Genomic DNA, 17,821 nt, shown 5'->3' on the forward strand with positions numbered 1-17,821 from the left:
GCCTGTCATTATTGTTTGGGGCGTATAGCACGGTTTGGTTCACACAAGGTTGCGAGAGTGAGAATTGTGATCTTGCTACAATTTTTGGGACTGATAATTTCAAAGCGTTCGGTTGATGTGTGATGTGTAAATTGATCCCGGAGTAGGTTGCAGACTTCTATCGTTTTTCAATGTGAAGTTCGGGCGTCCGGCCTCTCAGGATAAAAAGTGCCTGAAAATAAAGGGGGTGGTGTGGCTGTAATACAAGACAAGGCTCCAGCTATGCATTTGGATGAAGGCGAAAGATAAAACTAATTGGACCGAATGCGATTTTTTTGGCTGCGTATCTGAGAGGATAAAAGCAGCAGGAGCTCCCCGAAATAGTTCAGAATAAATTAAATCTCCAAAGATCCAAAACAAAAGACTGGAACACTGGATACTTACCATCTTCATCCTTCACAGTAGATATTACTTGTGCCCAGTTGTATATTGTTTTGGACAATATTTAGTGAATCTCAATATTTATCTCAAAACTTTTAAGTCAGAGTTCAAAAAAACATTAAGACAGTCAGTTTGACTGATTCACATTAATGAATCAAATGTTAGAACTGTCACATTCTCTTTTTGAGGATATTCACCAATATATCGGTCAATAATCGGTATCTGTTGATAAAAGCAATTTTCATTCAGAAAGTTTAAAAGTACTAATTTAATCTTCAGAATTGGTATCGGCAGACAAATAATAATAAATGAATAAACAAATGAATAATCGGCTAAAGGTTTAGTTTTAGTGCATCTCCACGTTTGATGTTATAAGTATGCCTAAGTTAATACTCCATGCGATTCACACTAACATTATTCAGTTTATCCATTATTCAGTTTGAGGTTCATGCATGTGGCGACACCCATTCACACCAAAAACAACTTTATATACATTCAAATCTCAGTCACTCAGAACTTTGTGATTGTAGCCCGTGTCATCGGTTTTCCAGCACTTTGAGAATCCTTAAGTCTCCACTGTAGGTGTCACGCCCCAGATGTCAACGTTTCTAAACAACACTGTAAGGTAGACAGGTAATGTTCTGGGGAGGATCACCATTTAACATACTTCATAAATTAATAATAATTGTCCTCTGTGCCGTGACATGCCGTGTATAGCGTTTGAGAAGTGAATGTTCGGGTGGGTCTCATGTGTTTGCCTCGTCTCTTTCAGCAGATGCCGTCGCAGTATGGGCCTCAAGGCATAGGGGGTTACTGCCAACAGGGTCAGCCCCCGTACTTCAGCCCCCCACAACAGCAGCCTGCCGCCCCCTCTCAGCCCCCTTATATGCAGCAGCGGGGTCCAGCACAGCAGGTGAGCACTTTGGAGATGATGAGGGTCCTGGATACCCCCACAATTTTGAGTTTGTTATTTTCACCTTCTGGAACAAAAAACCTTTAAACTGTTTCATCTTGTTTTTTCACGACTGGCTTGTAAGCAGTTTCGATAGTGTTGGGTAAAGAGACATCCGGGTCATATTTTCCCCCAAAATCAAATACAGAATGAATAAAAAAAAATGGGAATCCAGCAAAAATACCCTCTACAAAGATATGTATTAATGATTAATAGAGAACTTGTTTGCTTAATGAATTTGCACAACATTGATTATCTCTCTCTTTAACGTACACCCACATCTTTTGTTCTTGATTTTTGTATTTCACACAGCTTGTGCGAACACAGATACACAAACAAATAGCTTGGAGATGACAGTAATAAGAAACTGGCCTTGAGTGGATCTCTCTGGGGTGTGTGTGTAATATCAGTGTGGACATCACTGCTGTGAGTCTCATATTGCTATCAGACTCCCTGCTTACTCCCTGGACCTTAAAGGCATTATTTTCAGTTTCTCTTTTATGACACTGAAGCTAATTGAGAAAAAACGCTTTCATTTTCTTACTCTGTGCTGTGATTTCCAATGGCTCTGACAAAAGAGATCATACAGCAGATGAACACATCAGCAACATTGAACCTAGAAATAATCTGGTGATAAACAAAGTTTTACCATTTCGATTTTTGGGATTGAACCATGGTAGAAATATAGATCTCTTGTTCTTAGTTTTCAGTAATCGTCTTTTGGCTGTCATTAAAGTAAAAGTGTGAGATTCTTGTAGATTGCCATTGTAGCTTGGCGTGTATCGACGTCGTTGCTGGTGTCGACAAAATGCTACACACTAAAGTTTCTGTTAGAGAAGATTACAAATCAGTTCCTTTTGTGTATCACACGAATGCAGAGGAGAAACACAAGGTTCTCGAAATATTTTATTCAAAAATCTAAATTCGAACTTGAACAAAAATGACATTTAAAAAATACTTTCATCAACACGTTTCCTTTCTAGACCTGGAAACAAAGGTCACAAATGATATTTAAAACTGTCAAAAAACAAACCTGTTTACAAACTTAAAAAAGACCTTCAAAATGTCATAACCATAACCCTCTGAAAATGTCTATAGGAAAAGAGAAGCCTCCATGCCTAAGTACGTTTTTATTCCTCACAGATAATTAGGCGTTGAAGGAATAGTTCACCCCAAAAAAAAGAAACTTCCTTCATGAATTACTCAATCTTTAGTTGTTCTGAATCTGTACAAATTTCTTTGTTTGGTTGAACACCGAGAAATATATTTGGACGAATGCTTGTAACCAAACAGTTCTTGGCCACCATTGAATTACAATGGAAGTCAAAACGGTTTCCTAGGTTCCTACATTCTTCAAAGTATCTTCTTTTGTGTTGAACTGAACAAAAAAATTATAAAGTAATTTTTCCTACTGTGGTAGTCAATGGGGTCCCAGAACCGTTTGGTTAAAGGTTTTATTAAACACTAATATTCTGTCAGTTTTTTGTCATTTAAGAACATCTAGTAGAACATCCTATTATTATTTCAGAATATTTTAATTTAACTTGAATAGTTTAAATCACAGCATGTCATGCACTCAGACGTCGCTGGACGCATTAATGATAGTTTCGTTCTAGCAGAAAATGCAGTAAGATTAAATAAATAATCCAATCCTATGTTAAAATGTTCTTTGTTCAAGGTCTAAACCACATATATTTTTGTATGTGTTACTAACTAAATCTTATGTTTATTTTTACAATCATTACTGCCGTGTTTCTGTGTTTTCCTGAGAATGACCCACATTTGGAAATCTTATTTGCCGAACTCCCTCTCGATATTACAGTAACCCAACTTTCATGCGTTTGTGTCTTTCGAAGGCTTGTCAGAATTTTCCTGAGTGTGCACTTTTCAGAAATTCGAAGGAACCATTTCCATCTGGCCACCATTGCACACAGTTACAAACATTGGGACACACTAACCTAATCTTGCATAATACTTGGAAAAATACTTGTGAAATCAATGTGAATTGGGCCTGGGGCCTGTTTTATGTCAGGCATTCTCATCATCTCTTGAGACATCATTGCATTGTCTCTGGTTAAAATCAACCTCTGAAATCAAAGGTTGGCTTTCATTATAGCTCTGTAAGAGCGCCTCTTACTGACCCCCGGTCTGACTTTTTTCTTCGTTTGCCTGACATCGTCAATAAGTACCGTGTGTCGGTCATGAAAGGCGTGGCTAGCCGACCCCATCACGGAACATCTGCTGGCCACTTTATTTCTAAAAGGGCCAGGGTGCTTTCAAAACCAAATTTGAGTTTTGTGTGTGGGTTAAAGACACAACTTGCAATTAGATGTCTGCCTATATTCATTTTAAATATCCAATGCTCATTGTGAGAATGAAAGAATAAGTGTATATTGGTATGACTGATATATAAATCTATCACAGTCCGCAATGCATTTAACATCCATATTTCGTAGGTTATAATGTAGGGCGGGACCTAATATTATCCATCGGGATTTGATTGGATTGCTGTTGTGCGCCCGTAATATTACCGGTTAATTTTCCTGCTGCACACGGCCTTGATTATAATCAGGAGAAAAGAAAAGTCATTATAGAGCCATAGAAAGAAATTACATATTAATGAAAGATTATGCAAACAAATGGTTTTTCTTTTCAATAAGGAGAATGAGGAATTGTGCACAATGAGATCAGCGACAAGTAAATAGGGTCACTGTCGTCTTCAAAGATTACATCCCTCACATGGGAACTAAAGATCACACCAGTGCAGGTCTAGATGTGTCATCACTACAACTTGTGAAAGACACACGAGGGACGTTTTGATTTGGTCTTTCCGTAAAGAACAGGCTGAAACTCCAGAGTCAAGAGAGATTTAGAAAGATATTTTAGGATCTCTAATATCCTGAAAGTATTTGATCTTTTCAGGCAGTCTCATGTGGGTTTGTCTAACAGCTCAGAAGGGTTCTGCATCTTATTCAACACAGTGCTTGAATTCAGAGTCAGACAGAAATGCAAAACAATTATTACATGATAGAATCGTGCAGAAAGCTCTGACTTAAATCAAGACGTATTGATGTAAAACATGTTTCCTGAGGGAACGTGAGCTGCTTTAATGATGTTTTATTAATGTTTTTGTTCTTATAAAGCATCTGCATAAAAGTAGAGGAACAACAAAAAGAGAAATCAGAATAAATGCCTTTTCTTTTCTTTTAAACTCAAATGGAAATATTTAGCTTTCGGATTTCTTTATAGATTTTACAAATGTTTTTATTAGTATGGATAATTTCAGTGCCTTAGTAACTGGTTACTTAAACTTACAACCTTAAACAAACGTGATACAAATGCTTCTTTACAGTAATGCCCTTGAGGAACATTTTGGTTCCCCAAAGAACAATTTACTCCTTTAACTCAACCATTTACTCAAAGGTCTCACGTATGCCTTAATCGGAAACTGTGGAACAAGGATATTTTTCACGAAGCGTTCACTTTTGAATGCATAGAGTAGTGCTAGCTAACTTTGTTAGTTATAAAACTAGCAGTTAACCATCGGCCAGAAACTAAACATAAAGGAAACTGTTTGTCATCTCTTTTTCTTTAGTTGTCACAATTGCATTGGTATAAAGGGAGAGGAACAGTGAGAAGGCTCATGTTATGTGTCAGGTTTGTGTTCAAGGAAATGCATTTGCTGACGTTTGCCACTGTTAGTGGTTTCTCTGTCTGGTGGGTGTACATGTCAGGCCACTCAACTGGACGCAATCCTGTCAGTTCGTCCCTGGATCCATTGAAAGAGAGTTAAAGTTAACTTTTTCAAAAACAATTGCGGTTCTAGATGGTGAGTGACCTTACATGCTCAAATTTAATCAGATTTTTTTGTCATTGTCAAAAAGCAAGCAAACAAAACGTGCTACCTATGCAGTCAGGGGGATCTTTGTGCTCCACCTAAACTCCGCCCACAAAAACATGTTATAATGTTTACTAACAGTACATATCCTCATTCAAAAATGAACTCATATTTGATTTTATACAGACATTATACAACAAGTGCATTCATGCAATTAATTAATAATAATAATCTTCTGTTTATTATATATGCTGATTGTCCTATACCAATTGGATTAGCAAGCCATCCAATTAGCATCCAGGACCATAATGTATGCATTAGAAAATAGATAAACAGTCATGTGAAATAATGAGGACACCCCCAAAAATTTTCTGTTCTTTATTAAGAAATCTTTACATATCACTGGCTTATGTTGTTTTTATTTTTGTCTGGAAAATAAAGTGATTTAATTGCACGTAAACAACTAAAAATAACCTATGTTTTACTCATTAAACAAAGATTTCAACGAAAATGTGTATTCTAACTGAGGAAAAAGTTAGGACACCCTGCCCACTAATAGCGAGTGTTACCCCCTTTGGCTGAAATAATTTCAGTGAGACGCTTCTTGTAGCCATCTAACAGTCTCTGACATCGGTCTGAGGAAAGTTTGCCCCACTCCTCAACGCAGAATTCTTTCAGCTGCAAGATGTTTGATGGGTTTCTTGCATGTACAGTCCGTTTCAAGTCACCCCACAGCATCTCAATGGGATTCAGATCTGGGCTTTGACTAGGCCATTCCAGTACTCTCCGTTTCTTAGTTTTCAGCCAGTTCTTGGTGGATTTACTGGTATGTTTTGGGTCATTGTCATGTTGCAGGGTCCAGTTCCGCTTCACCTTAAGTATTTTTATGGATGGTCTTACATGTTCCTCAAGCACCCCCTGATACACAGTAGAATTCATGGTGGATTCTATGATGGTGAGCTGGCCAGCTCCTGCTGCAGCAAAGCACCCCCAGACCATTACACTTCCACCTCCATGTTTCACAGTTGGTATGAGGTTCCTTTCCTGCAATGCTTTATTTGGTTTACGCCAAACATGCCCTCTGTTGCGGTGTCCAAATAATGAAATTTTAGACTCATCTGTCCAAAGAACATTATTCCAAAAGTCCTGGTCTTTGTCTACCTACTCACTGGCAAACTTCAGTCTGGCCTTAATGTTTTTCTTAGAGAGCAGGGGTTTCCTCCTTGCACGCCTCACATTAAAGTTAAACTTGTGTAGTCTCTTTCTGATTGTAGAGGCATGCACTTTCACGTCAACAGTAGCAAGAGCCTGCTGTAGTTCCTGTGATGATATTTTAGGGTTTTGGGTGACATCTTTTAGCATCTTGCGGTCTGCTCTCGGGGTGAACTTGCTTGGACGGCCAGACCTGGGCATGTTGACAGTTGTTTTGAACGTCCTCCACTTGTAGACTATTTTCCGGACGGAATGGCTGATTTCAAAATCTTTTGATATATTTTTATATCCCTTTCCAGACTCATAAACTTCTACAATCTTCTTTCTGAAGGCCTCAGACAGCTCTCTCTATCTCACCATGGTGTTTACTCTCACTTCAACAGCCAAGAGCACACCAAACTAAATGTGTGTGGTTTAAATAGGGCCAGCTTCCTTCAAAAAGCTGAGTAACAATGTCCTAATCTTGTGTATCACCTGTATGTGATTATAGCCATTTTAAGTGGGAATAATTGTCAGGATGTCCTAATTTTTTCTCACCACAAATTGTTTTTTTTTAAAGCAGATTTTTGAGAAAAGTTTTAAAAGTCTTTTCTTCAGTTTTAATTGTTTAGTTATATTTCTTGAATATCTTAGTATTGGCTTAAATTGATATTAAATATCCATATATCCAAATATGTTTAAAAACTCACAGGCTTTCATGGGGTGTCCTAATTTTTTCACATGACTGTATAGTATAAAGAAAGAGGACATTTGCTGGAATGGAGACTAAGCAAACCTCCAACACACCTTCTTCGGACTGGCTTTTATGCTTAAAAATTCATGGGCATTCCTAGAGCTCCAAGTTCTACAGCAACGGAAAAGCTATTGATGGAATTTTCTTCAAGCCAGACATTTTCCGAAGATCTGTTAGCAACGCTAAGAGCTCAAACGCCGAGTGACGTTGATGGTAAAAGGCAGAGTTAAATTGAATCTCGAGTCTTCAACAGAAAAGGCATGTCACACTCAGCAAGGGAGGGATCACACATAGTTGTGCTGAGACGCTGTGATTCTCTGAGGTCTCACTGGCCCGTTATCGCAGAGGAACAGCTGTTACGCCTCTGATTCAGCACATGTCTGAGCTGTGATGTAATGGCCCGACTGTAAACAGCCGTCTGTGTGTGTGGCCTGGCCATGACCCAGAGTCAATACACACACACACAAACGGGCCGTCTGGCGTGGGAATGCCCCGCTTTTTTTCTTTGCGCTCTTGAATGAAGTAAGCGGAGAGGGAGTTGTTGGTAATGTTTGTGTACATGAGGGAATTACAGGCAGGGCGACCTTAGCTGGCACACTTTCAAACTCTTTTTTTTTCCCAGAGCCTGTTTTCCTTTCTTAAGTGTGTTTGCAGAGGGATTTCAAGTATCCACTTTTACTTCAAATTTTCCCTATCCACTCTGTTTTCTTAACCCAACAAAAGACTTACAAAGAGTGCTTGGCCCTTAAATGATTGTTCTGTTATTATGTATTTACCCTCAAGTCTTTTTTTCTGTGAAATGCTGAAAATGGTTTTGAGGAACGTTTTACAAATATTGGTAACACTTTGTTTCACGTGCCTTACACCTGTTACATGTTTTTACTATAGTGTTAATATATATTATGCCCAATTACATGTAACTTATCCTAAACCACACCCTAATCCTAACCCTTACTCTACTGTAAGTACATGTAGTTAGTTTTTATTACTTTAGTACTTGTATGTATAATTAAAGGGGTCATGTGGCGCGAATACGTGTTTTTCTTTGTCTTTGGTGTGTTATAAGTTGCGTGTGCATGTATTTGACATGTAAAATTGCTAAATTTTAAGTGTCTGAACAAAAGATGGATTCTATCTAAAAGCGAATGCTCACACAGACCCACCTGAAACGTCTCGTGTAACCACACCCCCAAAAATCTAGGTCAGTTCGTGTTATGACTGCCCAAATGAATACGCGAGTAAAGTGTTGCCTTACTTGTCCGCACAATTGCTTTAGAACCTGATGTTCCAAATATGGTAAGAGGCGTAACATTTCCGTCACATGCTTGCAGTATTCAACCAATCACTATGCACTGGTTAACTGGCCAGTCGTCGCACAACTAGCTTTTCAGAGCGATGAGCTTTGCTCAAAATCCGCACGTTTCAGAGAGGCGGGGCAAAGAGGAGATACAAACATGCATGGTATATGGAAAATACAGCATTTTTTAACCTTAAATCGTGTATACACACTGCATTACATCTAAAACAAACAATAATATACGTTTTATCTGTTTCATATGACCCCTTTAAAGATCCAATCTGTCATTTTTTGGCAGAAATGCAATAGATATGGCTGAACGTTTAAGCAATTTACTGTGCGATTATTTTCGGGCACCTTATCTTCTGTATTATTTAAAATACAAAATCAATAAATCAATGTAACCAACTGAATATTAGACAGATTAACCATAAACTGTAGGCCAGGCTTATGATGAAATTAGGTGATGCATGAATTGATTGACATATTTGATTAAATTAAATTTGACAGTAATATTATAAATTTTTCTTAAGTTGCAGTTTTACTCTGGTTGGTCCGCTCTGAAATACTGCCAAACAGTGGACATACAGCTAGCACGTTTTCATTTCGTCTTCGATTCTCATAACAGTGGTTGCTTGTGACGACACTGTGTTTGCATTCTGAGCAGAGAAGAAGAAGTGATTTCCTATTTGCAGCATAAAGCAAAGCTAACGGGCATAACTAGGTCCTGTTTAAAGGTCGCCTCATACGACCACTTTCAACAAGTTGGTATGATTTATTAGGATCTTCATGAAATGTCTAGAACATATTCTGCTTTAAAACACTCAATGGCTGTGGAAACAAAACCCTTCTTGCCTTGTTAAAAACAGCAGTTTTTCATGTGTCCATCTGCACTTATATATAGTAAGTTTAACACTGGCATTGAATGTTCTTTTTAGCCTGTGACTGACTTCACGGGCTAAATCATATGCTATCATATGCAATCATATGCTAACGGTGTCCTCCTGTATATAGGGTACATTTACATCAATTCAGACTGTTGATAAATATTACTCACATCGGTAGTTTTGTCTTGTTGAGTTGGTCTCGATCCCTCTTGAGGAACAACTTTGAAGCTAATCCTGCTTGTGCTGTCCCAGGTTGAAAAAGCGAAAACACGCAGGTTTTTACTTATGGTTTCTGAGGGATTTCCACTAAAAATAAGAAAAATCCACTGCGGTCTCCTCCTAAGTTTGGACTCTGTGCAGCGGCTACATTTCATGTTGTCCACGAACTTTATCGATGGCGTCACTCACATACACCGCTGTCGCTTGTGAAAACAATAATGGCGGAGTGTGGTGGGTGGAACTGTTAGAATAAGGGGTGGTAACATTACAATAATATCCGCTTTGGACATCTGAACGGCTCGATTACTCACATGCTTGCAGGGAATGACACACCAAAACAAACTTACTGGGTTCTTATTTATCACGTTTTCTGGGTTGCTAGATGAACCGGGGGGCCCGATTATAGCACTTAAAGACAGAAAAAGTGTGATTTTCATATGATGTCTCCTTTAAGAAAATGGTATCTGAACGGAACATGGGTTAAAGCACTCCTCCAATGCCAGAATTTTATGTGGTATCAGTGGCATTTCCAAAACTGATATCTATATCAGAACGACCCTACTTATCGTGCATCCCTAAGTATATCACAAATATTGTTTGCATATTGTTATAGTCACTGACTTAAATGAGGTACTAAAGCAGGAATTAATAAAAATAACGTTATCGTTACATTTAGCTAAATTTAGTTACTGTTCTCGATTTCAATGAGTTAAGATGTGAGAACCATTGGCACTTGAAACAGTTTGAATTTTTTTATGTCCAGGAGCTTTCAACCGGGTGTTTGATCGAGGCTTTATCCCATCTTTAATACATTCACCTAACCCTGCTCGCACTTTAACCCACAAGCTGAGAAGAGAAATATCGCTAGTGGCAAGGGCAAATTAGAAATAAGAGAGATTATTGAGAGGCATGTTTTTATGTAACTTTCTCACAAAAAATATAAGTTGAATATATGTCTGTGGCTTCAGAACATTTGAAATGTAGTCCAGTGGTTAAGTTTTACAGCATTCATTGTTCATTTATCTAGATGCCGTGGTTAGCATCTCCAACAAAGTCAGTCAGTCATGGGTTCGGAACAACATAAAAGTGAATCAATCATTTTGGGGTATATTTTTGTTTTGTTTTGTTGATCCCCTCATGTGGATTGTGTTATTTAATGCTTGATATCAGTGCACGTTGGTTCAGGCATCAGGCATGCCTCTCCATTTCTGCGTGAACGGCCGTTCAGCTCGTGTGAATCACAGAGGCTCTGAACAAGGAGAAATGATGGGATGGTGTTACCATCACGCTGTCTGAGACTGTCTAATTACTTGATAGCCGTGTGAGTCAAGGGCTGTTAGTTTATGAGAAACACAGCCCTTATTTGCCTTTCAGGGGTCGCTCGTTTCTATGTTCATTTTGTAAAAAAAAAAATCGCTGAAACCGGATCTTTGTCTTCACAGGATGCCCTGCAGGAGGGATACGGCAGCAGCAGGGGTCAACCTGGAAAACCCAACCACGATGACATGGGTCTTGCTCAACAGGACCGCCCATCAAGCCTCCCTGTAAGTCGTTACACACCTCTTCTTGTTTTGGAAACCAGTTTGGCAAAGAACCTTTAGTTTTGTACTTTGATGCCACTAGTGGCACGAATTATAAACTAATTATAAAAGGGCTAGTCTTTTAGGACAGGTTCTTCTTTATGGTTCCTCTGTAACGGTTGGGTTGAGCAGAAAGACACAGAAATTGCTCTGTAGCTTGTTTAACCAACAGGAAGTTTGACATTTGGTGAGTGATGTTCTGTTTTTTTTGGGAAGGTAAGTATCCTTCATAGAATAATATAGAATATTAAAAAATTTAGAATATTTAACTAGTGTAAAGTAGGCTCGGAAAATAAAAAAATGTACGGTTAGCTTGTTTTCTGAAATGTTTAAAATAAAGGTAGTTACACTTTTGACTTTAGTTTTAGGCAAATTTACATTAATATTTACATACTGTATATTGGCCAATATATCGGTTATCGGCTTCGAACATTAAATAATTGTCAGTTATCGCTAACAGCCAAAATTTACATAATTTATGATTGAGATAAAATGCATAACTTTTATTTTAAAAAGTACAATTGAAGTCCCATTTTTATAGTGACAGCATATGTAATGTGCCACAGTATTTTTTTTCAGGCGTAAGAAAATAAATAGAGCTAATCGATTGTGAACATACTACAAAGTCACGAGAAAGGAGTTTACTCATAAACCAAATGTATTATTTATAAATATTAATATTTAATTTAACAGGCTGCCGACTCTTGCTACACTATTAAACTTTGTAACTATACCTACACAAAAAGGCATTTATGCACAATTCTAAGCCATTTTGTTGTGTAAATAGTGTAAATAGTGTGTTCACATTGAACATTCCTAAATAGAAGTGCACAGTTACATCAAATTTACAAATTGATTTTTATTGATGTTATCAAACAGATGTCATTTTACCCTTTCTGTGAAACCGTTTGTTAGAATTAAACTGCAAAGTATTCCATTATGGTAGATAATACCCTTCTTAAATTCATACACTAGATCAGGGGTATTCAACTAAATTTCCAAGAGGTCCGGTCTTTATATTTTATTCCAAACATTCCAACATTATCAATTTAGCGCAGTTGGATAATACTGTATAAGAAATATGATCTTTTATAATGCCATTTGTATTACATTTTGATATATCTATGTATAGGCTCTGTGGCTTTAGGGGAATGCCCTCTTCATAGAAGTCTGATAATTAATATTTGTAAATAAATAAAAAACTACTGACAACATGCAAACCACAAATGTGATATAAGAATTGAAATGCTATATAAAAATTAAAATCATAAACAGAATACAAAGTTACTTACTAAATTAGACACCATGCCATTTTCTCCTTTTCACTTTCATACCAGAACAACTTCTATCTTTAAATTTCTCTTTTAAAACGTTGTTCATTACAAAATGTGAACCTGCTTGTGAAAACCCCATCAAATGTCCTTTATAACATCATCCTACAGAATATTCTGTGAAAAATCACAATATCTTCAACATTGACTGATTACTACCAAAATCATAGTGAAATTAATGCTTGGAATTAATCTTTAAAGCTTGTTGTCTAATTATCAATTTGATTATGAGACTTTAGCCTGGGTTTTCACAGGGTCACAAATGTTTACATGCTAAGTAATAATAATATATAAAATTAAAATAAAATTATAATGAGCAATAATGCGGATGCTAAATGTAGATTAAAACGCTGTTTGTTAATAAAATATAAAAAAAATTGTGGAACGGTTGGAGACATATAGCAAACAGTAAACAGACTAGAAGATACAAATGTTTTTAAATACAAATGGCTTTAATATTTGCTGCATTTTGTTTACTGTCGTGTGTCCAGTTACCTGCTGTGCGTGTCTGCACTACTGTTGTTAAAATAAGGATGTGTTTGCTGCTCTTCATGCGGTGCATCTTTGGCGGGAGAGAAGCAGCGCGGGCGGAGCGGAAAGGGTTAAAACGAAGTGCGTTTGGCACTAAATAAAGATATTAGAGAATATAGCAGCAAAATATCAATGACATAAATATTCCTGACAGTGTGTGTGATGTGATTCTCTGTTGTGAAGACGCAAGGCTCAATTTAAACCACCAAATAGTGAAAATTTAAATGGTTTATTAGCCTACTTCTCGGGTCCAGATGCAAAGGTCCAGATCCAGACCGCGGTCCGCCCAGCCCTATTCTCTAAACCACAGTCCTCAAGTAGATGTAAGAACTTTATGTTGACTTTAGCACTGCTGGACACAATTTCATTTTTGTCACAAATTGTGAGGCCCGTTTCAATTTCAAGTCTTCCAAACTATTTTCAATATATGAAGTTTCAATTTCAAGTCTTCCAATTCATATTCTTACTGGTGCATATAGTGATTGGTTACTACAAAATAACTGCATGTTGCGTTTGCTGTTCATTGATGTCAAACCTGGGATGAGGCGTTTTCACACAGCACAAGGATAAGTCATCGGAACTTTCATTTTTTTGATGGACTATCACTTTAAATATGACAGTCCTGCTCTTTGAAGATACAAATTATTTAGAGGAATTCCCAGTTACTGTCCATTTCCTAACATTGTAATCCAACCCTGAGGCCCTCGTAATGCTCTTAGTGTTTGCAGGGAGTCGGGGGGATGCTGGGTATACACGAGACCGAGCTGCAGTCTCTCATGCTGTCATGATGGCTTTTCCGCAGGGGTTTGATGACTGAGGTAACGTTGTTTAAAAGCCTCAGGCGGCCGCTGGTATCATGCCGGCAGAACTATTTTTAAATGGTTCTGACACAATGGCCCAGTGAACTCTGGCAAGGACAGAGTGAAGAACAGCATAATGAATGGCTGCTATGCTCTGCTCTGCCCTGTGTGTGTGTGTGTGTGTGTTTGGATAATTATCTAAGTGACACAGACTGTGAAAAATCACAACAGGTCAATGGTGCTTAGAAACCACAATGTGATCCAGAGCATAGTCGAAGTAAACAAATTGAATTGATTTATTAAGCGGATCTTATAGTTTATGTTGGGCAGGTACTAATCCATACTTATGACAACCTGAATAGTTGTAAAATGGGAAATCAAGCTAAAATGTCAAAATCACCCCAGAGAGATGCATGGTCATGTTTTACTCAGTAAGGTTTCATCCACATTTGAAGAAATGATGTTATGCTTATTTAAGGATATCCATTAAGCTGTTTTCGTTAGCCTGCTAGTTCATATTCAGTGTGCATCTGGCGTCTCCGCTGTGCCTTTGAAGCCCCGGTGCTGATGGTGGCGTTTCCGTAGCAACACTTCGACCAGCGGCCTGCAAACGTGCACTGTTGTCATATCAGTTATTCCTCCCATTGAATTTATGGAAAAATTAAACCGGGATCAATCCGACGTCAGGACGACGAGCTATAATGTATGTTGTGAAATGAGGAACGTTTCGGAGGTGCGTCAGATTCCAGAGCAAATTTTTTTTCGGTCTTCTCCACCTGGTCGTGCTCCTAATTGCAGAATCCCCATAAAATCTGACGTGATTTTTAAACGGATTTGGCTAATTGTCTCTTATTTACGAAAGCGCAGTGTAATCCACTTAACTGGCACCAAAGCAGCGTGAGCTTTGCACGGCGTAATCCACTCTTATGCTTCCCGACTACAGAAGTCTTTGAACATTGTAAATAAGGTAAGATAGCAAGATGTGGCCTTTGACACGGTTGGGTGTGCCCTTGGAGGTGTGAAGCTGAATCTTAAACTTCTTAAACAGTCTTAAACTGTATTACTGACAAACGTTTAGAATCATCTCTGGTGTAGGTTTCTCTTTGTGCTGCATTGTAAACTGATTTCTCACTGTGCCTCTATTTGCTGTATAGATGATTGGATTGTGGTAGTTTACTGTCCTGATGACATTCTCAGTATTTTGTAGAAACAGGAAGTTGTCAGCATGTTACCAAGCTGTCTTTGACTGGTGTCTGCACCATTGAAGCATCGAAATAAAACAAGAATTGAAATTCAGGGCCTGGTTGATTCAATCGAAATCTTGGTGTTAGACATTATTTTCCTAAAAAAATTCCTTTTGATTCATTAAAAACAAGTTATGACATGTGTAAAAGCAGTTTATTACAAAATGTAACATGCTTCACAAAAAAGGCCTTCAAATTCTCATTAATGTAACCATTTTAAACTGTCAATCCCATATCATGTTTGACTAAATAAAATCGAAGCCATGATGCTTAAGCTTTTTTGCTTACATTTTTATTCATCAGACACAATAAGACATTAATGAAGTATCTTACAAAGAAACATTTTACTTTTTTATGTGGAAAACTACCTGTTTAAAGAATGGTATGTACATGGAGTGTGAAATGCGCCAGATTTACTAAACAGGGCAAAATAGTATGAGATGGCGATTTCAAAAAAGCGTTGCACAAACATGTTGCTCCTTGAACATCCCTGAGCTGTTATAATAATAATAAAATAAAAATGGACTAACACAAAAAACATACAGATGTATGCTTTAAATCTGCCAAATATATAGACTTTTTTTAAATAAAGTGCCACCTGAGCTGCCAGAACAATAAATAATTCATAAAAAAATAAAGAACAATACAAATAAGAAAATTTGACAGGATTTGTTTGATTGTCAGAACTTGTTCTCTACACTACACTGCAGACAGACACTCGCAGATGCACAAACTCGCAGACGCACACACTTTTGCAGACGCACACACTCACAAACTCTCACACTGACACACACTCTCTCTCAAATTCACATGAAGCTTATTCATTAAATTATTACCGTCATTGTAGTAAGTGTAAGCTTCATTTATACACCACATTTTAACAAAGCTTAAGATGACACAGTGCTATAAAAGAACTTTAAAATTAAATTAAAAAGTACAACACACACAAATATATTTGTCAATAATAACCTATATGGGACAAATCACAGAATATACACTGCAAAAATTGCTTTTCTAACTTAGTAGTTTTGTCCTACTAAGTTTAGTAAATCTGGCCATAAATCTGGCCAACTCTTCTGTGAATACTTGACAAACAAATGAAAAAAAATAAAAAATACACTAACCCTTTCTCTCAACAGGTAGTGGTCTAGCTTTTGTTGAAACCAGTAACTTTGTATTGGCACCTAATGTATTATGGCTCCTGTATGAACTATCGCTTATTGCTCCTAAACTCTTTGTAAGTTGCTTTGAATAAAAGCGTCTGCTAAATGTCTAAATGTAAATGTCTAAATGTAGATGTCCTGTTGTCAGTCCAAATATCAAAAAAATCTTAAATCAAAATACATTTACTAGACACATGAAATAGCATAAGATATTATGTTTTGTTTTCTGAAAAAACACCTCAAAATTAAGTGATTGTTTGCTTAAAACAAGCAAAATTATCTGCCAATGGGGTACGAAAAATAATCTTAATGAGATATAATTACAAACAGAAGTTTTAAGCATCAATTAATTTAGCTCATGCCATTTTTCTTGTCTAGTAATCTTGATTTTTTTAAGATACTTGGACTGGAAACGAGAAATAAATTACTAAGGAAGAAAAGCTTTCTTTGCAGTGTAACTATACATGATAACTGATTGATAAATGAATGGTTCAAAAAAGGCTAGTGAATAAAAACGTGTCTTTATTCTTGCAATGCAAAGTAACTATACCACCCCTGCTTTACTTCTGTTATTAACGTGCTAATGCTAACTTGTCATGCTGGATAACGAGTAAACATAAGCACCAGGGACATAACGTTCTTCACTTCAAAACGGAACAAAAGTAGGATTCCGTAATGACTTAACCTGCTGTTGAACTCTCTTCCTCCTCATCAAAGAGTCCAACATGTTTGCGTTTCAGGTGCTGGATCATTGCCGTGGTGCTCCCGTGCCATGTCTCTTTAGCATATTTTGCAGTTAACACACTTTTTCTGTTTATTTAGTGTGAAATGCTCCCGCACATTGGATGACTTGGGTCGCGCGGATTTCTCTGCCTCCGCCATGTATCTTTCCACGTTTTTTTATTTTTGCTCCGCCCTGTCTATGAGGCGTCGAACTCTGCTAGCATCAGTTCGCGAGAGAGACCGAGTGTGTTCACTCCGCTCTGCGCTCAAATAAAGTTTTTTTTTATAATCAATTGTCTCCGTGTCGCACGACACAACGAATCGATCATGAAATTAGTTGCCAACTCTTTTAGTAATCGATTAAATCGTTGTTGCAGCCTTACTTACATCAATAAGCGACATATCGGTTGCTCTATTATTGCTCGATTTGCATGTGATTTTTGAAGCTGCGCAATGTAAATTCCTATAAGCATTTTCATATAAAATTCTCTGTTTAGTTGAGAAGGACAGGGAAGTTGTATACATCTGGGATGGCATCAGGCGGAGTAGATTATATTGATGAATTTTAATATTTGGTATAATTTAACTAGTAAAACATTTAGCTGCAGTAGCAATTTCAGAGTCAGGGTTCAGGAGACACAAAAAAATGATCAAGTGTACGCTGAATACACTGACTAATTTCCTTAGTTTTATTTCTTCAAAAATAAATGTTGCTTTACGGACACTCCTTTCCGTCTGCTTTTCAAGGTGTCTTTCTCAGCTCTATTTGGCGGTCCTGTGCCATCAGCTTTGTCATCCCTGACGTGCCTGATAATGGATTCTTTGAGAGGAGGTTGAAATGTTCCATACATTAAAGTCATGACACAGTTTTCTACCTCCAGAGACTTCATT

At 37.5% G+C, this 17,821-nt stretch overlaps 1 protein-coding gene across 5 annotated transcripts in view; it reads left to right on the forward strand.

Annotated features, from left to right (window-relative positions):
* Nucleotides 1-17,821, forward strand: part of arid1b (AT rich interactive domain 1B (SWI1-like)) — a 69,533-nt gene that overhangs the window by 12,517 nt on the left and 39,195 nt on the right. For 3 of the 5 annotated variants that reach the window (XM_056764168.1, XM_056764167.1, XM_056764170.1), the window contains exons 3-4: nt 1,193-1,333; nt 11,001-11,102. In XM_056764168.1, coding sequence (XP_056620146.1) covers nt 1,193-1,333; nt 11,001-11,102 — 243 coding nt within the window. The remainder of the gene's footprint in view (nt 1-1,192; nt 1,334-11,000; nt 11,103-17,821) is intronic. The other 2 variants (XM_056764169.1, XM_056764171.1) reach the window with 1 other exon arrangement.

This window comes from Triplophysa dalaica, chromosome 13 (assembly GCF_015846415.1).
Source record: "Triplophysa dalaica isolate WHDGS20190420 chromosome 13, ASM1584641v1, whole genome shotgun sequence".
Taxonomy (NCBI): domain Eukaryota; kingdom Metazoa; phylum Chordata; class Actinopteri; order Cypriniformes; family Nemacheilidae; genus Triplophysa; species Triplophysa dalaica.